The 25917-nt window shown below is 32.5% G+C and overlaps 1 protein-coding gene and 1 pseudogene across 1 annotated transcript in view; one reads left to right on the top strand and one right to left on the bottom strand.

Annotated features, from left to right (window-relative positions):
• LOC149480882 (neuropeptide CCHamide-1 receptor-like) overlaps positions 1 to 25917 on the bottom strand; it is a 127658-nt gene that overhangs the window by 2347 nt on the left and 99394 nt on the right. The window contains exons 4-8 of the mRNA XM_089705757.1: positions 21163 to 21293; positions 17106 to 17294; positions 9890 to 9993; positions 7740 to 7877; positions 6101 to 6214 (exon numbers count right to left, since the gene is read on the bottom strand). Of these exons, the coding sequence (XP_089561883.1) occupies positions 6101 to 6214; positions 7740 to 7877; positions 9890 to 9993; positions 17106 to 17294; positions 21163 to 21293 (676 nt within the window). The remainder of the gene's footprint in view (positions 1 to 6100; positions 6215 to 7739; positions 7878 to 9889; positions 9994 to 17105; positions 17295 to 21162; positions 21294 to 25917) is intronic.
• LOC149480883 (uncharacterized) lies at positions 4499 to 5798 on the top strand (annotated as a pseudogene).

Consider the following 25917-nt stretch of genomic DNA (forward strand, 5'->3'; position numbering starts at 1 on the left):
AATGAGCTTTTACTAAATCAGGCACACTTCTCGAACTCTATATCTTCTCTTGTATCGGCTTTTCGGTAATATTTCAAAAGAAAAATAATTATCTGTTCTAAGTTTAATATTTTACAGCATATTCAAAAGCAAAATGATGTCGATAAAAACATTTCAGGTAGTTCGAGAAGTGTGCCTGATTTAGTAAAAGCTAATTTTCACACTGTTTGTATGCATTTCCTGAGAACATTTACTATGGTGGTGTTTATTTTTTTTACACCATATGAAAGTAGAGATTTCAATGAATAAAAGGCACCCCCAGTTTTTGAAAAAAGCTGATATTTTGACGGGTGACTTTTCGATTGAAAATTAGGTTGTTTTTTTGGTATTAATTCAAAATAAGGCGAAAAAATAAATATTTTCAATCAAATAAATTACAGTGTATTTGGGACATAATAAAGTAAGTTTTCACCAAATTTCGTAGAAAAAAAATATATATTTTGAAGTAGATAAAAATAAAAAACCAAAAACTTGGTTTTTTGAATTTTTCACCTAAATTTTGAGGTTATGTGAAAAAATTGTTAATACAAAAGTTGTAGATCCTTTTATTACCTACAACTTTGCCATTGAACTTTTTTCCGTAGGACTTGTAGTTTTGTCGGAAATCGAGAGAAACCATTTTTTTCTCTTAAAAGCTCCCCCCTCCCACTTCCCAAACTCGGATTGACCGTAATTTATTTTTCCTTACATTTTTATCATATTCCCCTCCTTTTCTAATGGGTTTCATCCGACTGCGATTTTTTTTTGTTTCAAAAATTATCTACTCTAGTCTATAAGTACAGTTCAGCGAAAGAGTTCGAAATTGGAACACATTTGTGAAAAGGAGAGCTAATAAAATGGATGAATATTTAACATCTGTAATGTGGGCCTGTAAAAGCTCAAGGGAGAAAATAATGTGTGAAAAATATACGAATGACGTAAATGGAGTTAGCTTCGTTACATAATGTAGAACTTTATTGAAGAATTATATTATTACAATTTATGTAATCAATGATTATTATTTTATGAGACCATAAAAAACATACAATAATATAATGTAAAGTCGGCATTGATCACATTCTCTCACATGCAAGAGATACGAAAATATGTAGATACCAATATTTTATAAAAATAAATGAATTTGAGTATCAGTGATTTATTTATCGATACAATCGTCATGTATGCATCAATTAATTGGAAATATTAAACAAAAGAAGCGAACGTTTAACTGACATTTTAATTATGTCGATGCTCTTGGCTAATGGAAGTTTATTCGAAAATAAATTGAATACGCCCTGATAATTTTCAAAATAAAATCAGATTATATTCCTTTGTTTTATCGAATGAGATAATAGTCCGGGATACATCGCCCATTTTTGCAAGTGATTACTATCAAGCTAATTTTTCGTGAGTAGCTTTATTTTGATGAGATGCCCAATAATTTCATGTACGAAACTCTCGATTGTGGTAGCTTACAGAGGTAACAAGGATAAAAAATTTTGATTTGACGGTTCTCAAATATTTATTACGCAATTTGTAGGACAATATGTCTGTTGAATTATTTAAGTATTAAATAAGTGAAAATAAAAAAAATCAGCTGGTTAGTAATCATTTATGATGACTTCGTTATCGATACACATTGGAAAGGGGGACTCTTTGACCAAACCATAGATTTTGTAGGACAAATATTTTTTCGAATAATTTAGATAATTATCTTGAGATTGAACAAAAAAAACATTCAGTTAGTAATTAATATTTGAGAACCATCAAATCAAAATTTTTTATCCTTGTTTCCTCTGGTAGCTACCACAATCGAGAGTTTTGTACATGAAATTATTGGGCATCTCATCAAAATAAAGCTACTCACGAGAAATTAGCTTGATAGTAATCACTTGCAAAAATGGGCGACGTATCCCGGACTATAATTATTATGAGTAATTTTAATTTTATCACGTTTATTTTGATTCAGATTAATATTTGGTACTTTAGTGTTCGCAATATTGCATTAAATTCGTAATGACCGATTTCAGAGCGAATTTATAAATTACTAGATTTCCGCCCGCGGCTTTGCACGCGTTTGCAAAGGAAAACCCGCATAGTTCCCGTTCCCGTGGGATTTCCGGGATAAAAACTATCCTATGTGTTAATCCAAGTTACCCTCTATATGTGTGCTAAATTTCATTGTAATCGGTTCAGTAGTTTTTACGTGAAAGAGTAACAAACATCCATACATCCATACATCCATACATCAGTCGTGTGCTAGACGCGTTCGGAATTGGACGTGATTAGTGCTAGCACTCAGTGGCGGTACGTTCATACAAGCCGAAAAGCCCGGCTTGCCTTAGAAATTCGCTACGAGATAGGAAAATAACCAAATTCACGTTTGAATATTAGCGCGCAGTGAGCAATTCATAATTTGTTCCGAAATTCAATGAAAACTCACCTACAATATAATATATAATACGCCTAGCATAAAACAATGACGAATTCGAGTAAACTTTTAATTTCATCCTTCTTCCTATCAGAATAAGGTCGTACCTTTTATTTTGACGTTACAATCTAAATTGGATGGATTATAACATGTAGTTGTCTCGCTTGCACGCGTGGGCTTTTACCGGGCTTTGCGCTCATCTCTTCTAACGTATGAAATTTCGTCTAAGTAGCTACATACCTAGCTATAGAATTCTATAGCAATCAGTATGGAAAATAATGCCCGGCTTTAACAGTGTGAAGATAGTTACGATTGCGCGAACGAACGTCGTGAATATTATTGTTATTAGGTATAGTTTGTTTGAGCGGTGATTATTTCGCTAATTTAGGTTATGTTTTTCGAATTTTGTGATAAAATGAGTGTCGCGACAGCAGATTGTGTTGTAACTTGTAAATTGTGATAGTTTGCTTTGTGCTCAGCGGGGGAAAGGTAAAATCATTAAACTTTACTGAAAAACATCAATTAATTTCTTCATAAAAACCAACTCCCGATTTGTGCATTACCCAAACAGCTAGTAAGTCACATATAAACGAAATTTTAATTACATTTTTTAAAATATGTTTACGAATTAATCGATTTCATGAATAGAAAATCATTTCATCGAAAAACATAACCTAAATTAGTGATTATTTCGCTAATTTAGGTTATGTTTTTCGAATTTTGTGATAAAATGAGTGTCGCGACAGCAGATTGTGTTGTAACTTGTAAATTGTGATAGTTTGCTTTGTGCTCAGCGGGGGAAAGGTAAAATCATTAAACTTTACTGAAAAACATCAATTAATTTCTTCATAAAAACCAACTCCCGATTTGTGCATTACCCAAACAGCTAGTAAGTCACATATAAACGAAATTTTAATTACATTTTTTAAAATATGTTTACGAATTAATCGATTTCATGAATAAGAATTGCTTAGAAGTTAGAAGCCCCAGCTGTTGAAACTTGCATATTTGGTACTTGGTAGTTATGATTTCTGCTAGTAGGTATAAGGTAGTTCTTCCACGGAGCGTGCTTTCTCATCGTTAAATCGAATTCATAGGTACGTATTTAAGAAATACACAAGGCCAAGAACGCCTTATTGAATTATCAATAATTGAAAGTTGTTAGGTAATTGAATTCTAAAACAATCACCTACTTTCTTCCGATTCCGATTCCGATGTTATAAAATCTTTCCTTCAGAAGATCGCCGTTTTGAATTATTAGAATATAATTAATGATCTGTTCAATTTTATTAATAACTAGCGGTCCGCCCCGGCTTCGCCCGTGGTACATATTTACGTTTTTTCTACGTAAGAACCATCCTCGTACTTCAAGGAATATAATAAAAAAAGAATTATCGAAATCGGTTCAGCCGTTCTCGAGTTATGCGCTTACCAACACATTTTGGGATTCATTTTTATATTATACTAGCGGTCCGCCCCGGCTTCGCCCGTGGTACATGTTTACGTTTTCTCTACATAAAAACCATCCTCGTACTTCAAGGAATATAATAAAAAAAGAATTATCGAAATCGGTTCAGCCGTTCTCGAGTTATGCGCTTACCAACACATTTTGCGATTCATTTTTATATATAAGACTAGCGGTCCGCCCCGGCTTCGCCCGTGGTACATAATATTTACGTTTTCTCTACATAAGAACCATCCTCGTACTTCAAGGAATATAATAAAAAAAGAATTATCGAAATCGGTTCAGCCGTTCTCGAGATATGCGCTTACCAACACATTTTGCGATTCATTTTTATATATAAGAAGATATATAATGTCATACAGTTTAATATAATTTATCGATTTTAATGATAAACGTTTGACTCAACTGTTAGCGGGCGCGCGTTAAAAATTTAGAAGATTTGATTCGGTAATTAGTAATTACACAGTAGGTATAGGTACCTTAGGAAGGTTTCTAATTCAAGAAAAGGGTACCCAGCCAAAACTTTGAAAACTTTGGGCTTGCCCAGTCCTTACACCCTAGGCACGCCACTGCTAGCACTGCAGTAAGGAATAACAATTCGCGCCACGCGCGGCTTTGCCGCTGCATGAACTTTTATAATGAGTTGTAAAACACTCATTGTAAATGAGCTGTTGGCGTTCATCCAAAATGTCATCGATACAATGGACGAGGTTAGCATCATGCAAATCTGCAAAACTAACTTTAACGAGAAGGAAATCAGCAGTGGCAAGGTGCTACTCTTCCAAACGCTAGACAAGATTGCCACGATGCCGTCACGCCGCAGGAACGGGGGTGAAAAATGCATACAGGACATCATCAGCCTATTGAAGGTGACTGATCCCGATGACGTGCCCGATTTCGTCGCAAAGGAGTTGCATAAACTTCCACCGGTGGGATTCGACCACGTCGATGTTACGAGGCTCCTTAAGGACATCACATTCCTTAAGGCGAGTCTGGCCGAGGTACACACCAAGTTGGAGGCCTCAGAGAAGACCATCTCCGATTTACGAGTCGAGTTAGCGACATATCGCGATGCGCATGCAATATGTAGGTCACCCGTGCCGTCATATGTGAATGCACGTCGCGGAGCGCAAAATGCATGCGTCGGCATTTTAACTGCTGATGTTGACGTGTCGCCGACCGCCGATGACCCGAGTGATGCCTCGCGCCCCGCTCCCGTTACCTCTCCCCCGGAGAAGACATCGCATGTCACGTTGCCAGCTGCTCCTCAACGTGACTAAGCCGCCGCAGCCGCAAAAATGACTGCGACCCCCAAACCAACAAAAGGAGTAAACGCACCCGTGCGGAAAATTTTACCTTCAAAAACGAAGGGCGTCGACGAGGATGGCTTCACAAAAGTCCAGAAGAAGAGGAAGCTGACTCGTCAGAACAAGTGTGGCACCGCAACGAGGGATCCAAACTTGCGGATGCGCGCAGAGGTGCCGACGACGCCGCTCTACGTGTCTCGTGTGCACTACTGTACCAAGACTGAAGATGTTGTCGAGTACTTGCATGCGAAGACAGGTTTGAGTCTGCGAGTGGAACGGCTGGAGTCTCGCCATAAAGTGAGCTTCAAGTCCTTCGTGGTGAGAGTACCGACCGCCAAGCTGAGCGTCTACATGGACGAAGGGTTTTGGCCGCAGGGAGTTGTGTTTCGCCGCTTCCGCGGACGGATACCCGGCCCCCCGGAATCGCGTCACACGCCGAAGACATAGCGTGTATTAATTTAGTTTAGTTTTAAATTATTATATGTATGTTAGTCTGTAAGGTATTTATTCTATGGGTCTGTACAATTTATTGTCTGTTACCTGAAATAAATGTTAAAAATAAAAAAAAATAAAATAAAAAAAAATACATCCTTACAAACTTTCGCCTTTATAATATATATTAGAAATATTAGATTAGATATTAGATAATTAAATACCATAATATTTTTAAAAAGTCTTGACTCTAATTTTGTCTCGAGATTGAGTTTTCAATTTTCGCAATTGAGATATTACGCGGGAATATAAAAACTTTTTTTTGTAATTCCTTTATTTACAAGATCACGGTCAGCTATGGAAGTAAAATGAATAAATCGCGTTTTAAAAATTCTATAATTTGAAAACATTTGTTCACATTTAAAGCGAGTTTAAAAAATTACTTACGTTCTTGGAACCATACTAATGTTAGTCTTTCTGCTGGAATGGAGTCTTCTAGACGTCGACAGAGAGAGGGAGCCCCTCGTCCCGTGTGTGGAAGGAGTGCGGCAGAAGAGGTATCTGGTAACATTGGTTAATGGTAAACAATTTACTGATTAAGGAATTTTGCACATGGTCAAATTATGGATGGGTGACCGGAGCGTTTGTGCTATTTGGAATGAAAAATGGCAATCTTTTTATCGTTTTTCTTCCTATTTATGAATGCATCATACGTTACTGACAGAACAACTACCTAAACCTCGAAAATATAATTTGTATACGTAGTTATATTATTTCTAGTCTGTGATTATGGTAACCACTATAATATCGTTTGACTTCAATCTTTGTATGTTAATATTTTAGTGTTTCTTTTCCTAATATACCTATTAAAATCATGAGAATAAGTTCACAATCATCCTTTTTCATTAATATATTGCATTGGTATATACCTACCTACTAAGTTTTTATATTATGATCTTTTCTAAGTCTCTTCTAGATAAAAATTAACCGAGATTAGTTGTTCAATTACCTAATACTACAACTAGTAAGTAAAAACTTTGTCACACAAGTAGGTACGTCTTTTACGTGCTTGACGCTGACTTCTTGGAAACGACTCTAATTTGCTATTTCACTTTGATTGAAAATGTAATGTTATCTGTATTGTACTTGTATTGAATTCCTACCTATCTAGCTGCACTGTCTAGTCAATCAGTTAAGTAATTGATGCTATTCTTTAGATCTTTACCGTCAATGAAAACACAAATAATTCTAGTAATTAATCTATTGATATTTGTTAGAAACCCTTCTTGGCATCGTGTTTGCCATGTACCTAATCAGAATAAAAATAAATGGGTGAAAATCAAATAAAGGTGGTCTTACCACTTAGGGGCATTAAGAACAGTTTGAGCTACGATACACATAAAGTCGATCATGCCGTACAACAGTAAAACATATTTAACAAACAATAATTAATATTAAATTTACCCGAAAATCTTTCTGATATTTGTGCATTAAATTGAATTGTTAAAACGTTAAAATGCTTTCGACAGGCATTAACATCCTTCCATTACAATATTTGATGCGACATTTGCTTAATTTGAATATTATCGATAACGTTCAGAAATTGTTCACTTTTAAATGATTAAATTGTTTTCCTGATCGTCTCGCAGTAATTGCGTTTAATTCGAATCAATTCGAATGAATTGGTTCAGCAGAATAAAATAAATTATGCTATTTTAAGCACGGGTTTTTTATTCTTAACCTTATTTGTTTATGTCTCAAAATTAACTGATTTTTTCTAAGATTTGAATTTTGAGAAGACTTCTTGATTGTTGATTGCTAAATAGGTATAATAGACGTTTTTCATTAAACTACGCTAAACTACCTGACTAATAAACTACGGTCCTAAGCTAGTGTCCATTCTTAAAAAAAAATTAATCCAGTTCTTATTTACATTAATGTCAAATGAAAATATTGAAACTGTAATAAGTTCTAGTTTTTACCAGAGAAAAGATTTTGTATTAGAACGAGTAGATAACTACATACCTACAGGTACAACACTAGCAAATACGATGCTGTTTAGTGCTAAGTATTTCTGTTAAGGTACCTGTTAAAATGCTTCCTAAATATCCCACTAGTGCAGTACAGAGCAATGGGATTCACGCAGCTGTTCAGGAAGGACAGGCAGAATCCCACTATGCGAAGTGCCGCCCACCACGCATTGAAGTCGTATTGTGCTGTGGGACTGAGAATGTTCTAGATTAATTATCTGGATAAATCTGATTTAGCTTCGTGAAATTAATGTTTGATTTTAGGTTTGTTTTGCTAATAATCGTATGAAAAGTCTATGTAAGTACTGAGTACACTAAAAAGTATCTAAGTTTTGAAGTGAAATTTCTTTAGGCGCGTTGAGAGTGAAATTTCAAGGTCACGTCATGGCTATACCGTCACATCATGGCGTAAGGTGATTTTGGTAGCTTTGAATCTAGCCAAAGAAGTTTCACTTCTGATATGCGTGCTCGGCACACACACTCTTTTCAATCATAGAACAATAGTATAGAAATATCATCATTGAAACTATGTAATTATTATCTTCAATTCATGGACGTATAAAAAAAGACGGACGCCGTATTACGAACAAACAACGTGAAGCCACCATAGTAAGCTAGCGATCGTGTAAAGACAATAAACACGCACACACTCTCACCATAGTAAGCTAGTCGGCCGCCATTACGTCGTGAACTACCGACTGATTAACTGCGTCACTGTTTCACAAAAAATATTTAAAAATCCGTCTTGCGTGGTTAAATGGTGTCGCAACAGTACAATTTTAAATAACAAAACACAAGGGATTACACAGACAGGGAAGCAAGTTATTTCTTTTATGTTTTAATGACAAAATTATTACGGCAAAATTTATAGAAAAAAATACAGCCGCCATTGTCATCAACACAACTGTTGCCATGGCAACATGGCACACACACATGGATGTTTCGCCGCCATTACTAGGCTTCACTCAATGTTTAGGCGATATACCGTCCGTCTTTTTTTATACGTCCATGCTTTAATTGATATATTTCTGTATATGGAACATAATCAATGCTTCATTTTGCAGGATAAAATAATATATGTCTGAATGGCTCAGTGAATAAAGAAAATACTGTCGTTGTAGCGTTAGCAGCAAAGTCGATTAAATAAAACAAAAAAAGAAAAACAATATGCTTCATGGTTCAAACTATTTACTTGATAATATTGCCTTCAGCAATAATAAACAACACTTATAATAACAAGAATGAAAGCAAAGAGATAAGAAAATCAATATGATACTTTGACATTTGTAAAATTAATATAATAGTATAAAGAGAGTTAATATGTTCTTTTTCTGCTAACCGTACAATGCGATAATGCTGTCAAAGGTCGGGAAAATCATTGGTTGTTAAAATGGCTTTGTGATTGGTTGTTCAGGGTTACGACATGTCAAGTGCAAACGATTCACAGCGGGGTGCTTTATTTTATTTTGTATTTCCATAAGAAAAAAATAAAACAATTTCGCATTCGTATTGTAAGAAATTAACAATAAGTGTTATAAAATTGCGGGGGATACAATATTTCAACGTGTATGAGGTTCTTTTGGGTAAATTTTATAGGTATAGTAAATTGTAGATTTTATTTTGAAAAATATGTATATATGTATAATAACATTGTGAGTATATAATATTATTTCAAATCTCGTTTTTTATAAGACATTTCATATATTTTATAATAACTGGTATGGAAGCACACCCCGGACACTCCATACAAAATTATCGTTTTGACAGTCACACTGTAGAGACTGCAAATGTGTGTGTTAACGCTTTATGGTTGGCATATTTTTGACTACCGTAAAAAAAAATTCGCGTTTTTCTGATGAAATACATCCGTAAACAGCACAATATCTAACCATTTTCTACGAAAAACGATAATCACAAATCCAAAATAATAAAATTACTTTAAGTCAATTTGATTAATGTTGTCTATCTTCGTTGCGTATCGTCCCTGTAGAAAAATGTGGACCATTTTTAGACTGATCGTGCGGGGTGAGGTAAGTGTTTAATTTTGGCGGGAGGCGGAGAGTGTCCGTTCTGTAGCGTTTAGCTACTATTATGTATTCTGTGATGGAAGTTTAAGTTTAAGAACCCGAACGAATACAGCTTCATTTAACGTCAAGGACCCACAAACTAAATTACAAGAAAATATAGATAAAAATACAATTCTTACCAGTAGTAGAACCACAACATAAACACATGAGTTGGAAGAAAACAGGCTGCAAATACTAGCACAAAAGCTAGTACTGTAAGCGCGACTTTTCTCCTCGCTCGCATCTGAAACAAAATATTTTAAACAATAATATTATACATACAAACTAGATTTTAAATAAATGAAATATGGGAGAGAATTATTAAACTTTAATTATTATATAACGCTCTACGTACTTAAAGGTACCACATGAATCGGACTGAGTATTATTTTTAAAACTTATAGTAAGTACTTCAGATGCTAAAATAACGTAAAATACTTACCTAGTTAGGTATATTTTATTAAACATGTTTAACTATATAATAAGTGTAGTTTGTTGTTAAAAGATTATATTAAAGAGCGTTCTATAAAAATGTTTATAGCATAGTTGAGAATTTTTTCCGTCTAATAATAAGGTAGGTACCTAATGAATATACTGATATTTGCTTCTTTACTATAATCTAAATTCTAAACCTCATTTTGTGTCCTTCCATTACCGTCGGATCTAGAAAACTAGAAAATTACATTTAGGCTTTGAGTTTGCCTTTTTTGTGGTTTAGATTTTATCTATGTACATAAACTATGATTTGTTTTTTTTTTAGTTTAATCAATGAAAAAAAAGCCTGTATTCATATCCTCGTACACTATAGAATACATCAAGCCTCTTAGGCCGTGTTTCCATCTGCAAGAAAACTTCCGCAAGAAATGTCCGACATTCTATTTGACAGCAGCTTGCAAGTATACTTGCAGGTGGAAACCCGGCCTTAGACTTGCAAGCTGCTCTCAGACAGACTGTCGGACATTTCTTGTGGAAGTTCTCTTGCAGATGGAAACGGGCCATTACACTGTTGCTACATAAATGCATACACTCTAAAAACATAACCCTCTTTCTGGCGTAATCGGTAAAATAATGAAATGTTCCAACTAAAGAGAAATGATCTTTGAAAATATTATAAGACAGCCAGTAAGCTTAAATAACAACAATAATAAAGTTAACGATGATTGTATGACTAAGTCCGTAACTTAATTTGCGGGTTAAAAGTTGAGCTTAGATTATATCCAGAGTAGTTAAGTTTTCCACTTGGGAAATTACTTATAGCGGATTATAGTCAACTTGTCTATTTGGAATCGCAAAAGCTACAGTATCGTTAATAGATTCTTTGGAGAACATGTTCATTTATGAATATCGAAATAATTACCTTTCTTTACTAATATTTTAAAACTGAGGAGTGTGCTTTTTTGTTTGGTTGAACGAGGTAACTTCAGAAACTACGTCCAAACGTACGTTTCCTACTGCTTGAATTTAGAAATTTCTTTTTTGGGAAATTGGATAGTACAATTAACCAAGGCAAATATGCAGTTTTTTTTTCTTCATAAATGTTATTGTTAGACGTTTGTAGACGCAAATTTTTGGTAATTTCAATCAAGGTAAAATTATCCTCCTTTGTATTCTGAATCTTTCGCCTTCATATTTGACTTACTATCTATCTGCTTCTTTAATATTATATGATACTAGTGGTCCGCCCCGGCTTCGCCCGTGGTACATATTTCGCAATAAAAGGTAGCCTATGTCCTTTCTCGGGTATCAAAATATCTCCATACCAAATTTCATGCAAATTGGTTCAGTAGTTTAGGCGTGATTGAGTAACAGACCGACAGACAGAGTTACTTTCGCATTTATGATATTAGTATGGATTACGATAAAACAGTCATAGCATCCAACGTCCGTCGCCTGAGGTGTTTGAAGTATAAAATATATATAAGTAAGATATCGTCCTGTTGGGAAATCTCCAGTGTGTGACATTTGCATTTTACCATACACATTTGAAAGTACTGCAAAATATAAAGAATTATTTATAAAGCATACACATCACACATGTATATATATATGTATACTATAAAACTGCATCGAAGCAATAAAAGTGAGTAAAATATACATTTTAAAAATATTATGTAGTCTGTTTAATCTTTTTTATGCAAAAGCAAGTATTACTATAGTTTTATTAAATCAAGCATGTTTATGCTTTCTTATGATTTTGATATTCAGTTTAATCCAAAATTTCAAATAGGTAATAAGATATGTTGTCCTAATTCAGGCATAATGTTTAAAAATTAATAATATGAGTTGTATGAAGAAGCTATCAAGCATTTAGAATATCTATAGTCTTTATATTTGTAAACATACTTTTATTGTAGTCTAGATACGTGAATAATCATCCTTTCTAATGTATAATGCAAATCCTTTGAGGTCCCAATGGATACTGTTATTTGGTTAGGCATAATATATTTTCTTGAACACTTCTTAGCGGTTTAGGGTTGAATATATGAACAAGATTTAAATTCTCGTGTATTTCGCGGTGTTCATAGTTAAACTCCTCTGAAACGGCTTGACTGATTCTCATGATATTTTGTGTACATCGGGTAGCCGGTAGGTCTGAGAATCGGACCACATCTATTTTTCATATCCCTAAAATCCTAAATAATAAGAGTAAGACAAAAAAACGTTTGCCGGGACAGCTTTATCTTAAATTTGTTTTGAAATGCATTATTCTCATATAATGTAAGAGCATAAATATATTGTTAAGAAAATTGTTATGAAAATTTATGTAAAAGCTCATCATTTTCCAACGTAGCAACCCTACGTCTATTTATCTGAGCTCCACACACTAGGCTTAATAAAATTTAATTGTGTATTTAGATTATTTAAACAGTACTAGACTGTGGACCTTTCATCAATTCGGTCTTGAAGGCAAAATGTAAAGATAATACTGAAAACATTTATTTTTGAAAGATAATATTTCGATATAAAATGTAATGTGGAATGAGATGGTTCTAAAATGTTTTTCATCTTTTAGCCACTAACCGAAAAATATGTACTGAAAAATTGGTGTCATTAATATTAACGACAAGCTGGCAATCACACTCAAAAAGCTCGGACTTTCAACAAAAACAAGCTTAGTAAATGAGAAACAATAGAACACATCAATTGATCATTTGACAAAAATAAAATGCCTCATATAGAAATATATTATTCATGAAAAGTTTGATGACATAGGTACATATTATTATAACTAGTGGTCCGCCCCGGCTTCGCCCGTGGTACCTACATGTTTAAACTATCCTATCTCTCAAGTTGGATCAAACTGCACATGGTGTGCGAATTTTATTATAATGGGTTAAGTGGTTTAGGAGTTCATTGAGTACAAACATTGTGACACGAGATTTATATATATGAGATATGTTAAGCTTTTACCGTATAATTGATGATTCGTTTTCAGAAATACGAATTCCTTGTTGTTTACACCGAACTATTACTATTGTTTATTCAAGACGATAGTTTCGTGACTCAACAAACAACTAACGTTACAGAAGCTTTTCTATTTCTACATACTGACCGTAAAGGTAAATGATATTGCAAATAATAAACCATTAAGATTAGCTTCTGTTGATCCTCATATCTGATGATAATATGAAGTGCTGCTGGAATTATCTAATCACCAAGAGAAAAACACACTCATGTTTATCTGCTGTTTACTGACAACGCATATTGATATATAGGTTCTAAAAATATATGTATATTAACTTGATCTAGTGTCAGCACTTTTTTTTTAATAAATAGTGTCAGCACTAGCTGAAGTTAATATACAGGCGAAGGTCAGCCTTCGCCTGTTCTAAAAAGGAGTATTTTTCAATTTTCTAATACTTTTCATTGATTTGTTCCTGTTGATCAAGCGTGATGTTATTTTAAAGTAAATTATGGGAAAATTATGTCAAATTATTGTATGGTCTTTTAACTGTGAGGTAGGTATCCAACACACATAAAATACGAAAAATAATTAGGTACTTACCTATATACATTGGTTAAAGTAGCGACTCTCTACTTACGACTCTAGTTTTGGAACTTTACTTGGAGAGAATTACACTCACACAGATTTATAATATCGTATAATAAATATCCCAATAGAAAATGTAAAATTTTAAAATATTTTCTCATAAACAAGTTTATTAGTGTAAACTTTCATATTTTAATCAGAGCGAGATGGCGACCCTTGAAAGTGGCATTGAGTGCCACGCTTCACTAATCAACGACTTTCAAGCAAAAAGTCGTGCTTCAATTAAAATCTCTGCTATAATAAAGTAGAGGAACTGGTACCCTATATGATGCAAAATATAATGATGCAGTATGTTACAAATTAGTTTTTATCTTGTATATGGTGTTATATGATAAAGCTGAAGAGTTTCTTTGATTGCTTGCACGCGCTAATCTAAGGAAGCTCGGGCCCGATTTACAAAATTATTTTATTCGAGGAAGGCTTTATATTATCATCACGCTATGATAATATATCGGAGCGGAGCATTGCGGGTAAAACCGCGGAGCGCAGGTAGTATATTTTATGAATGTTATAATTCAAAATTTTTATGTTGTTGTCAAAACCAAATTTATTTTTAACCTTTGTCTAAAGATCGCTTGTTATTGTAACAAGTAACAAACCATGTAACAACGTTTTAGTATGTTCATGTAAAAAGGAAAGGGAATTGTTCATAGGAAATGCTATAAAAGTAAACTTCATTTATTTGTTACCTTCATGTGTGAAATTATTGGCACTTTTATTTTGTTTTTGTTGTAATGAACGTTACGATATATCTTTATCCGATCAAATTAATCCATACATTGTATGATACCGTATTAATTGATACTCGAAGCCATTGTCATTTTTAATGAACCGCATCAAAAGCTTCTTGTTTAATTATGATACGATTTATTCTATCCTACCTATGTTGTTTTTCTTTGGGATTGTTAACATTTTTAATTGTTTAAGGTCAGGGTTAAGCTAATTGCAATATTTAATTGTTTATTGACAAAAATATAACTACAAATTATTCATTATTTTTAAAATTATAGTAAAAGCTACTAGTTATTGTTCTGTGGTAAAAGTATAATAATTTTTCAGTGCATAGTCTGTTTCTTTCTCAGAACAAAAGTGTGTTCGTTTATCTTTCTTTCGTTTCGTAACAGCTAGCATTTTTATAATAAGGCTATAGAGTACCGTAATCATTACATAGATAGATAGAGCGTAATAATAGAGAGGTATTTGATCTATTCGATTCGATTGATACATAACTATTAGACTGTCTGAACTTTGATGTTAGAAAATGATTTACTGTGGCATCTCGTAAAGTATTTATAGGCAATATTTACGAAAAATGGTAATGTAGAGCCTCACGGTTGTGGCTTCTGTGTGGTGTGCTCGAATAGTATTATTACTCTATTGCATTGCTCTTTTGATACCATAATATTGTAAAGTATATAATATGTATAGGCACTATTTATGGAAATTTATAATGTAGGGTTTTAAGGTTGTGGCTTCTCTGTGTTGTGCTCTATAGTTTATTGTGCAGTGTTTTTCTGATTTACCGATATACATGTATATCGGTAAATGTATATCGGTTAATTAAATATAGCTGGAAAATTTAGATGACCGTGTAGGTGGGTACTGGGGAATTTACAACAATCTAGATTCTAGCTTATTGAATTTAAAATGTTTATCAACGATTATGTTTTTTAATATATATTTTGTATTAATTTAGCATGAAAACTAATGGGTCAAAAACGTGGATTGCGATGTAATGAGGCGTCGGGTAGTATTTTGGCTGTTCTAGTGAAATCAGTGTAACGAGGTAATTTAAAACTAATAAATATACGAGGTTCGAGGAGGTTCTTTTCGAAATTCCAATAAATGTAAAGATTTTCACTGATTTATTACGTTTTACCAAACATTTTTCTCAGAAATGTAGAGCAATATGTAATGAATGGAATATGTAATCAATTTTCAAGTGAACTTAAGTAAGAACATTACTAAAATTTTCCATTTGTATATATAAATGTTTAATACTAAAAGCAAGTTGAGGCCACATTAAATAATGCAAACGTTGGGTCACCTATCTTATACCCTTCGAATTCATTTGGCAGCTGAGAAATATATGTCTATGTAATCATAATTATAAAATAATTTTTCAGTGTCCCCAGTCTTTGATGGCATATATGTAAAAATATATTAACTTTTATATTTTTTAATGATCACCTAGAAAAACTTAGTGAATTAAAATAAACATTAAACACGTAAACAATCAAATAGTTATACTGTAAAACAAGAACAACCCAGTCGAAACGTGGGATGTAAATACAAGAACTAATACTATTTAGTTCGTCCGTGACTTTCATCTTAAGGGGGCGCATAAAGCAAAATAACCAATCTTCTATTAGATGATACGTGTAATATGCAAGACCAAATCTAAAAAATAAAATATATATCAAACTAGATGATATATTCAACGATTCTGTTTAATCAAAAACATAAAATATTAAAATTTACTCGATAAAAAAAAAACACCAAGTTAGCTCTAATTTTCACACTTTTACGTTTTCTACTTGACATGGTAATACTTATTATGATTTTTTTTTCATAAACAATTATATCAAAACATTTGCAAGATATTTGTCAGAGCATTTTGTGTAATTACTTTTAGTTTTGGTTTTATCTGCGATAAACCACTTTTGGCGCTCTTTTTTTCTCGAGATAAACGTTTGATTTTGTCACGATAAATTTCCGCGGGCGGAAATCTAGTAGTGAATAATAATGTTCTTTAATAAGAACAACAAATAGAAGATAGTTTTCTGGTTTATAGCTCCTGATGTGATCGAGCCTAAAGTGATATATTTAATGATTTTGGGCTCGTTTGGGCTACATCAGCTGTCCTTATTACGAGGATATTGGATTTTGTTTATTAAATTTGGCTACGGTAAGGATGAAATAAGTATTAATTAAATACGGATAAGATAAGAATATTTAAATTAAGCCCACAATTCACCAATCTGTGTAATTTCAACGCTAAGATAAAATCAATCTCTATGATCATGAATTGATTATTCAATGTCATGCGTGATAGTTTTGTTACTTCACTAACTTTAAAGATTAAGGTATTTGAGTTTGAGTTTAAGGTAACGGCGAATTTTATCAATCAACTTAAGACAAAACACATAGGTACATATTATAAATTGTAGTGTAATAAAGAAAGTATTCAAAAATTGTAAACATCGAGAAATTGAATACATGTTTTGCAGTATAATTATTTCAATTACCCACACGATGCCTAAGATGGCTTACAAACTGTATTTGATTATAAATTTGTCAATTACCTGTCTCTGCGTCCCCTGCATTTCCCCTGGCACATTCTGTGTGCTCAGTACCAGGTGCCTCGCCATCAGGATATAGAACATCGCGATCACAGCCAGGGGCATGGAGTAGTATACGAGGAACTTCAGCAGAACCATCACCTTTGGGTACTGGTCTCCCCACTCCACTGGGTATGGGTAGCAGACGAGGAACTGGAAAAGAAACTCAAGCTCAATACTTTTTTCGTAGAATGTTTTATTAATTGTTTGTTTTATGAATATTTTTTTTCAATTACGGTCGAAATCAGACAACGGAGAAGAAACGCAAAAATCTCGATATACTTTTAAAAGTCAATATATTAGGAAATATGTGAACGTAATGATTTTAATAATTTTAAGAGGTGGTGCGAGTCATCTATTAGATATAAGCAGTCGTAGGTGCTTTTTCAGCCTACAAAAATGGTGGCTAGAAGCCATACTCTATAGTATAATTTCTTGCCAAACACAGTGTTAAGTTGGGATTAAACTGTAGTAATGTAATTTGCTTCTCATTCATGGGAGCCTAAATTCTCTATCAGTATAAAGGAATTAAAAAAATCAATGTCTTCTAAAGCTTTTAGAAAATTAAGGTTTAGCAGCGCTCCATATTCAATAAAGCCTTTTACACAGTGGAGCATTTGGTATTATAAATAGATTGATTTTCCTTTAGCTTAAAGACTATGCTAAAGTAGCTTTTGCAGTAAAGTCTTTGTTTAAGACATAAAATATTGTGAAAATATTCCAGAATAATATTTCTTTTTCTCAACTTTGAACATTAAACTATAAATTTAAAATAAATACATTTAATGAAGAGTCGGGATTATCTATATACATAGAATATATAGGGCACCCTCTTTTATAACACTGGTCTGCAAAATTTACGATTAAAATCAAATTGGGGCGGCAAAAGTTGTAACCGAATTATGTTGTGATGAATGGATCTGACAAAACTATTTAATGTAATCTTACAGCTGAGAAATGCTCTGGGTCATTCAAAAAGGGTATTTTTATATCTAGTTATTATATAATAATAAAGAAGTTACGCTTAGAGGGATGCGTCTTATGAAACAGTTCTTTATTACCAACTTCATCACTCGGTTTCATTTCAACGGTACCAGGAAAAAGGATAGTACCTACAATGAAAGTGTGTTATATCAATCCGGAATATATTGTATCTCTGTTATTAATTTCAATCAGATTATAAAAGTCGTTTAAACTTAATAGAATACCTAATATTGAATATAATGGCATTTTAATTTTGTCGGGTTTTAAAACAAGTCGTACAACGTTTATTTCTAGAGAAATTTATTTCGTAAGAAGGCAATGAAAAATGTTTTATTGGACACAAAAATCGTGTCATACATTTTCGTAACATCGCGTGTTCAGAATGTTTCTACATTCATCAATAAAGCTATAAAATATCATAGATTTATAAAGTTAGCAAGTTGACTTTTTATTGCTCTATAGTCTATGCGTTATTTTTACATTATATTTATGTACACATATTATAGTGTTTTCTTAGTTTTTATATAAAATGTTAGAAGATAAATATAAATTTAACTTCGGAACAAAATAGAGAGAGTGGTATTCGAGAAAAAATAAACATCTTGAAAACAGGTACTGACACTTTTACTTGTGAGTTATTTTTAAATATTTTAAACATTGCATTAAAATATTTAAAAATACCTGTTGTACTTGTTAAAATAATCATTATTTCTAGTAATGTGACAAAATAGATTCGATACCAAAGCGTAACTTGATACTTAATTAAAATAATATTTTTATTTGTTTAAACCGACCAACCCTTTCATTAATTTCTTAAAATTAATTCAATCAGCATTGTTGTATTTTTAAAGCCAAACGAATGCAGAAGTGGCTTAAAACCTGCACAATGAAATATTGGTGAAAAACCAAACCGTTAACAAAATTGATTGGCGCATTTTGCATTCGCCGCAGAAAATAGGAAAATTTTGACATGTTATTGCTTTTTAAATTGATATCCTACACCTCCTGTAAAAATGATAAAACTTGCAATATTGTATGGCCTTTGCATAAAGGTTTACATAGTTATAATGAAACTCAAACATTAATTTCGTTGGAACTTTGTATCTCAGCATTTATTTTCTTTATTTATTCTTCCGTTTTTATCAATAAAATACGAACTATACAAACCTTAAGCATTTCACTAAAATGTGTTATTTTTAGAGTTTTGTGACAAAAAATCAGATACGTAACTTATAAAACATGAGATTACTTTCTCAAACTAGTAATCTCCTAACCTATAATAAAGTCTAGACAGTAAACTTCAGTAATTCAAATCAAATTGGGTTCACAAATCGTGGGCTTGTTTGTCTTTAATATACCACAGGAAATCAATGAAACTTAACCAATGTATTTATTTTATAGTCCCATTGAATATGGAACAGTGTCTGCCGCACAGATTGTTAACCTTGGATGAAAAATGGTATTATGTTTCTTAACTTGGTAATTTTTAGGTACCAGGATGTCAGAAGCATATAGAACATTGATAAGGATATAAGGATATTTTTACTAAGTTTTAGACCGGACTCTCAGTGGAGTTTCGTTTGCAAAAATCGCGGACCTAAAGCTGACTTCTGATATATATTGTATAGATCCCAGACATCCAATAGACAGATGTTGCCAACCAGTTTTGTGGTCCCCCTGCCCGCACCCCGGTAATTAAATATGGCATACAAAGAAAAAAATAAAAATTTCCAAAACATGCCGTGTGGGGTATCAAATGAAAGAGCTTATTGAGTAGATCACGAATATATAGCATACTATATACATTTCTTACACTTTCTCTAAGATTTTTTAGAAAATTTACGAAAATGGTCCATTTTTGAGTTAACTTTAAACCACTATAGATTGAAAACTCATGAATATATTTTTTAATTATTATTTTAAATAATTAACAATAGTCCATTGTTTACGATTCAATATTTAATAGGTAAGTACTAAGTTAAAATAACTGTGTATTTTAATACGCTGGGTATAATTATTGCAAGGACATTAATCTCCTTTGAGTAATATATTATGTTGATTAGAGTTCAAATAATGTATAAAAAGAAAAAAATATTCATCAATATTAAATACTAGCGACCCGCCCTGGCTTCGCACGGGTGCAATGGCGGCAAACGCTACGTCCCGCAATTTTTAAATCTGTAATATCTTCGAAAATATTCACTTAAATCATACGGTGTAAATGGCCATATAGATCTATATTAAATGAACAATGTATTCAAGGTATTTAATTGGTTAAGGATTAATGCTGTATTGGATAAAATCGCTTCGAAAATTAGCCATTATTTGTCGTAAAAAGTAAATGACAAAAAAAAGTTATTGTGGGTTATCCATAAGAGATAGACATATACCATCACGGACTTTTCTGTAGACCTTTTCAATGTGTACAATACTTAGAACATTATTTTGATAAAACTCGTAGGGTTCAGCCTGCGTTTGCAATGTAAGCGGAAAAAATGTAATTATTTACGACATCACATTAGAAACCTCAAAAATAACAGTACTTCTCCACTATTTAATGGATGTTATTATACATATAAACCTTCCTCTTGAATAACTCTATCTATTAAAAAAACCGCATCAAAATCCGTTGCGTATTTTCAAAGATTTAAGCGTACAAAGGGACATAAGGAAATAGGGATATAGGGACATAGGGACAGAGAAAGCGACTTTGTTTTATACTATGTAGTGATAAATCATGAATATAATATAAGTTTATTGTTTTGAATAATTGAGATAAACTCAATGTTTATTTTTTCAGGCACTTCTATTGCCACGTTAATTTAATTTACTCAAGCAATTCCTATCTGCGTTTCTGTGTTACTTTTTATGTCCGACATAATATTTAATCACTAATGATCCCATCTCATGTAAATTTACAAATGCCATTAAAGAAAATTGAAACTATATAGCCATACTGATCATACTGGTAGAATAATTCAATATCAGTTACCAAGTCTATATTAGATAAGCCTTATATTCCTTTTATTTAATTTACCTTTTTTGTCGGATTAACGACGAACTCTCGTAAATAAGATCCAATATACGCCGGGGCGGCCATGGCTCCCGCCAGTAACCAAATGCCGATTGCTGTAGCAACTGTCACACGGGTTGCCCGCTTGCTACCACCTGTTAACAAAAATATAAATATTTAATTGGCGTATTAAAATCCTTACGAATTTTATAAATGCAAATGAAACTCTGCCTATCTGTCTATATAGATATAGTATGAAACGCGAAAGCACAAAGGTTCGGAAACAGAAACTATGCGGGTTGTTTTTTGACTGCGGGAGCGAAGCTGTGTGCGGATAGCTAGGTGTTAAATATTTCTTTATGAACAAAATTCACTGCAGAAATAAGGGTGTGTATACCACATCACTTTTCCCCACATGATCATACGTTCCCAACGTCAACAAACACGCCTGTTGAATAAATTACCAGGCCCAATATATAGAGTTAACCCTAATTTCGACTTTAAAGCTTTCTCCCTCACCGTATTATTTATTTATGTCCTGAAATTCAAAGAATCGCGTATTTCACTCGAAATCTGAGAAACATTAATGGATTAAAAGAAACTCCGCACTTCAGCAATAAATAATATCTAACGTTTAATAACTTTTTTGATAAATTACACGTTTATAATTTGAAAGTCTGGCGTAAATATTTATTTACAAATTTGTTTGCCTTTTGAGCTCAAAGCGAAATTGACGTCCGGGACTTTAATTTGATTAAATAGTTATAATTTCCGTTTCCTCTTCGTGAATCTGTAAGTTTATTTGTTCCAAAACCATCTCTAATACTTACTCAAGAAACCTGTAAAAAACTGATATTGATAAGAAGATTCTACGTAATCTGCATTTATTATTACCAAGGCTTTTATATAACTTTTTGGCTATTGGTTATTCATTCTCTGTTAGGTATAATGTGTATTGTGTACAGCGCATTTTTGCACGTTAGTGTTTAATTTATCAGTACTATTAAAAAATTAATGATTTGTTTACATTCATCAAATTTTCAATAATAATATTAAATTTAGAGGTTCATAAACGTAGTTACCAATTATGTGAATTTTGTCACGTTATAAAATAAATTTATTCTCACTGAACGTTGAGGATTATTTATGTTTTAATTGGTAACATTATAATATCTTTTTCATAATTAAAATACGTCGTTTATATACATGTAGCTTGGTTTTTACAAATTATTCAAGAGTCAAACTTTGTGGCGCCAGTCACGATTTCACTATTCAAATGAGTTGGTTTTATTTTATGGATTTTATTATTGTTCAGTGTATATTTTTGCGCAATTTTTTTCCTCATACCTACTGCTAGTTTTCCAAGGGATGGAGCTAAATTTAACAAAAAACACACAGCAAGAACTAAGGGAAATTTGAAATAATAAAAAGTCTCGCGTTTTCTGGGCAATTACTTTCATATTTTATGCGAAAGTTTTTTATCTTAGAGAAGATCTAGATATAAATGAGATTTCATAAATAAATATCTGGTAAACGTCTAAAAACTTAGTATTATTTAATTTTCCTTTCGGCAATTAGTTTTGATTATAGAAACCAAATATAAATAGGCTTCTCTAATTACTTTTTCGCTTTTAAATTGAGATCTAGTTTGACTTTTGATAGGTTTCGTATAGTTCTGGAAATTAGGAATTTAATTAAACTGTTCGCCTAGAATAGTACCTAGTGAAGGAAAAGTGCCAATTCTATTGGTCTTGGATTTAATCCTTAGCTTGTTCATAACCAAATATACCATAGTTTAAGATAGAATAAGTGCCAATTGACAAGACCCTTCCCTATTTTAACCTTTGGCAAATTTGGGCATGCCTGATCATTGATCATCGCAAAAAATATCTTGTATCACGAAAATTTCACTTATTTACAGACTCAAATATATATTTAATTTTAACTTACATAATCTGTGCCTTAACTGCGTAAAATATATGATTTTCTTTAATTAAGCACTAAAGAGCCGGCCCATATCTAAATGCTGAGCATGACAATGCAGTAATGACATTTGCTAGTCACGTGTACGTAAGTACCTATAGTAATTAGTCACTAATGACCTAACCCGTATATATAAGTTATGTAGTATATCTAGTACAGAACTTACCGATTTGCGTTTTGTATTGTAATTAGCATTATACCGTCTCAGAGTTCCGATTTGAAATATTTCAATTTGTTGTGAAAATTCTTTTATAAATAATAAATTACGTAAATCTGAAAGCAAACAACTTTGCTTTTAATATTGTTGAAAAATAAAGACTCTAGTGCCTTGTTAAAAGTTTTAACTTTAGTTAGTTTTGCTGGAGAAATAAAGTGTCTGTTTATTATTTTCTTTCATTACCTTTAATTTTAACGGTATAAAAGCTTGTTTGAAACAGTTTTACGTTATCAGGGTTCCTCTGGGCAATGCATTAACGTGTTACATATTCTCCCCTAGGGAACTTTTAGCGGGAAACCAAATGACGCACCATAATATAATAAATGTTGGATAAAATCGTATCAACAGTATTTGTTCCGTAAATGTGTGTTGCAATTTGTAAACTTAAAATGTACTGTTTTAAGATTTATGAATTGTGTAAGCAACGAACATTTTGTCTTTGAGAAAGATACGTGATCATTTTAAATGTGTAAAACTTATCTTCTTACAGGAGGAAAGGTTTCCATATTATACCTAATGGAAAAGGCCTAGTTTATATACTTGGAAAACAAAAGTAGATATCGTGAGTAAAATGCTTAAGTTTATATGACTTTATTAATTTTAGTACAGAACATTGTTCGAGAGGGTAACTAAACACAATCTAAATAAACATACTTAAGACCTCAAATCGAGCAAATTAAATCACATTAATGCATTTCCTACTCGAATAATTTTCATAATCGCCTTACGATTTGCATAACTGTATTCTGTGGCAAAGGTCTAATTAATTCAAGAGGATTATAGGAAAGACATAAAGTACAGTGCGTTAAACAACACGCTTTGGAAGAGGGAAATAAAATATAAGCGTTCTTTTATAGTACCTACTTCACTAATAGCACATAATATAAGGGGTCTTTTACATTGTCTTTTATATGGAAGTTATTTAGTTTTCATCAAGCTGTATATACAATGTCAGCTTAATATGATCTTGCAAATAGATGCTTGCGCATTTATTGAAAACTCAATTAAGCTCGAACGAGCATCATTTAAATTTAGCATAGCTCAAAAAAAAAGAATAACATAAAAGCGCAACATAGCGCAAGCATCCTTTTTTTTGTTTTTTTATAGTGGGGAAATCTTCCAAAGATACCCACGGCCCCCGTGGAAGGAGCCGTAGGTTATATCGGATTCTTACCGACTAAAACCCCACTGTGTTCCGTCGAGTCGCTTTAATGATGGGGCCGCGGGTATTTGTTAGAATTCTTCCGCGACCCCCTCGGCGGCAGCCCATCTCCAGGCCAGGCGCAAGCCAAGAACAGGAAAGGTGGTTAGCGCAAGCATCCTGCGAAAAATCTATAGGTATGTTTTTTGTCTATTTGTAGATTTAGCCGGGGGCTCCAGTACTTCTTGGAATTATTAATCTATGTATGTAACTTGTCTTTATATCTACAGGTATATTTGATTAATTTCTGTTATACCCGTTCAGAGGATTTGGCCTAATAAAGCAATAAGACCTGAAAACTTTTCCTAACTATACAATACTAAGTACATATTGTAAAAGAAACACGTACAATACAAGTACTTTTATTGCTAACTCGAGATTTACTCGCACTGATCGGATAGTAATTAAAACGTATAAAAGAGATCATGAGAAAAATATTTAGGTAAGTATTAATACAATAGATGCTTACTAAAAATTATAATATAGATATCGTTAGTTGTAGGCAGTTATTGTATATTTTACTTCCACTTCGATCATTTTATGATATTAATAAACTAACTCTACTTGTTTCGATAATTATAATTATGATTTATTATTGCGAAACGCAATAACGCAATAATAACAGGTAGCTTTTATCAGATATTTTGAAATTACAATAGATAGCAATATTATAGTAGTACTGAGATTAAAATTATGAAATAGCACGTTTATTTAAAAATAAACAGTAAAAGAGTAACCTTTATAGAGCTTTTAAACGCGTAGTAATTAGGACATTTTCCTGTGCATTCTTACGTAATAACTGGACCTCATTAAGCCATTTCAAGAGGGCGGAATATATTAAAATGACAACTTTTTTTAACCGCCGTTTTTATAGGTCGTTTTTTTTATTTCTGAGAGCTTTGCGTATTGTTGCTTTTGGGTGTAAAGTGGAAACGTAAAAGCCGTAAGACAAGTTTAAATTATCGGTTTTTATATGGCTTTGTGAATTATACGAAGCCGGTAATTTATCACAGCCAACCATATTCCACGCTAACGATTGTAATATGCCATGTCATTCTTGTTCATTTTTTTAGTTAAATTCTTCTATGAGTGTTATTTGTCTAATGCAATTTAACTACTCCATTATAATCTCCTTATCATATTGTATAAAATTATTTATAACTAAAGAGATAACTCTTGATTTACGAGGTGTGTTGCTCAGGTTACTTACTAATGTAGGTATTTGATTATCTTTAAAATACACGCGTTGGATTTCGTATTGAATGTCTTTTAAAAAGCTCTAACACGTGTTTATATCTCATTCAAAATATTCTTTGAAATTCAACATGCAACAATAACAAAACCTCAATTTCTAGATACAGAACAGCACATCACATAA

Source organism: Colias philodice, chromosome 17 (genome assembly GCF_061535455.1).
Source record: "Colias philodice isolate Cphi_HAF_F1 chromosome 17, ilColPhil1 Martin Lab GWU primary, whole genome shotgun sequence".
In the NCBI taxonomy this organism is placed as follows: Eukaryota; Metazoa; Arthropoda; class Insecta; order Lepidoptera; family Pieridae; genus Colias; species Colias philodice.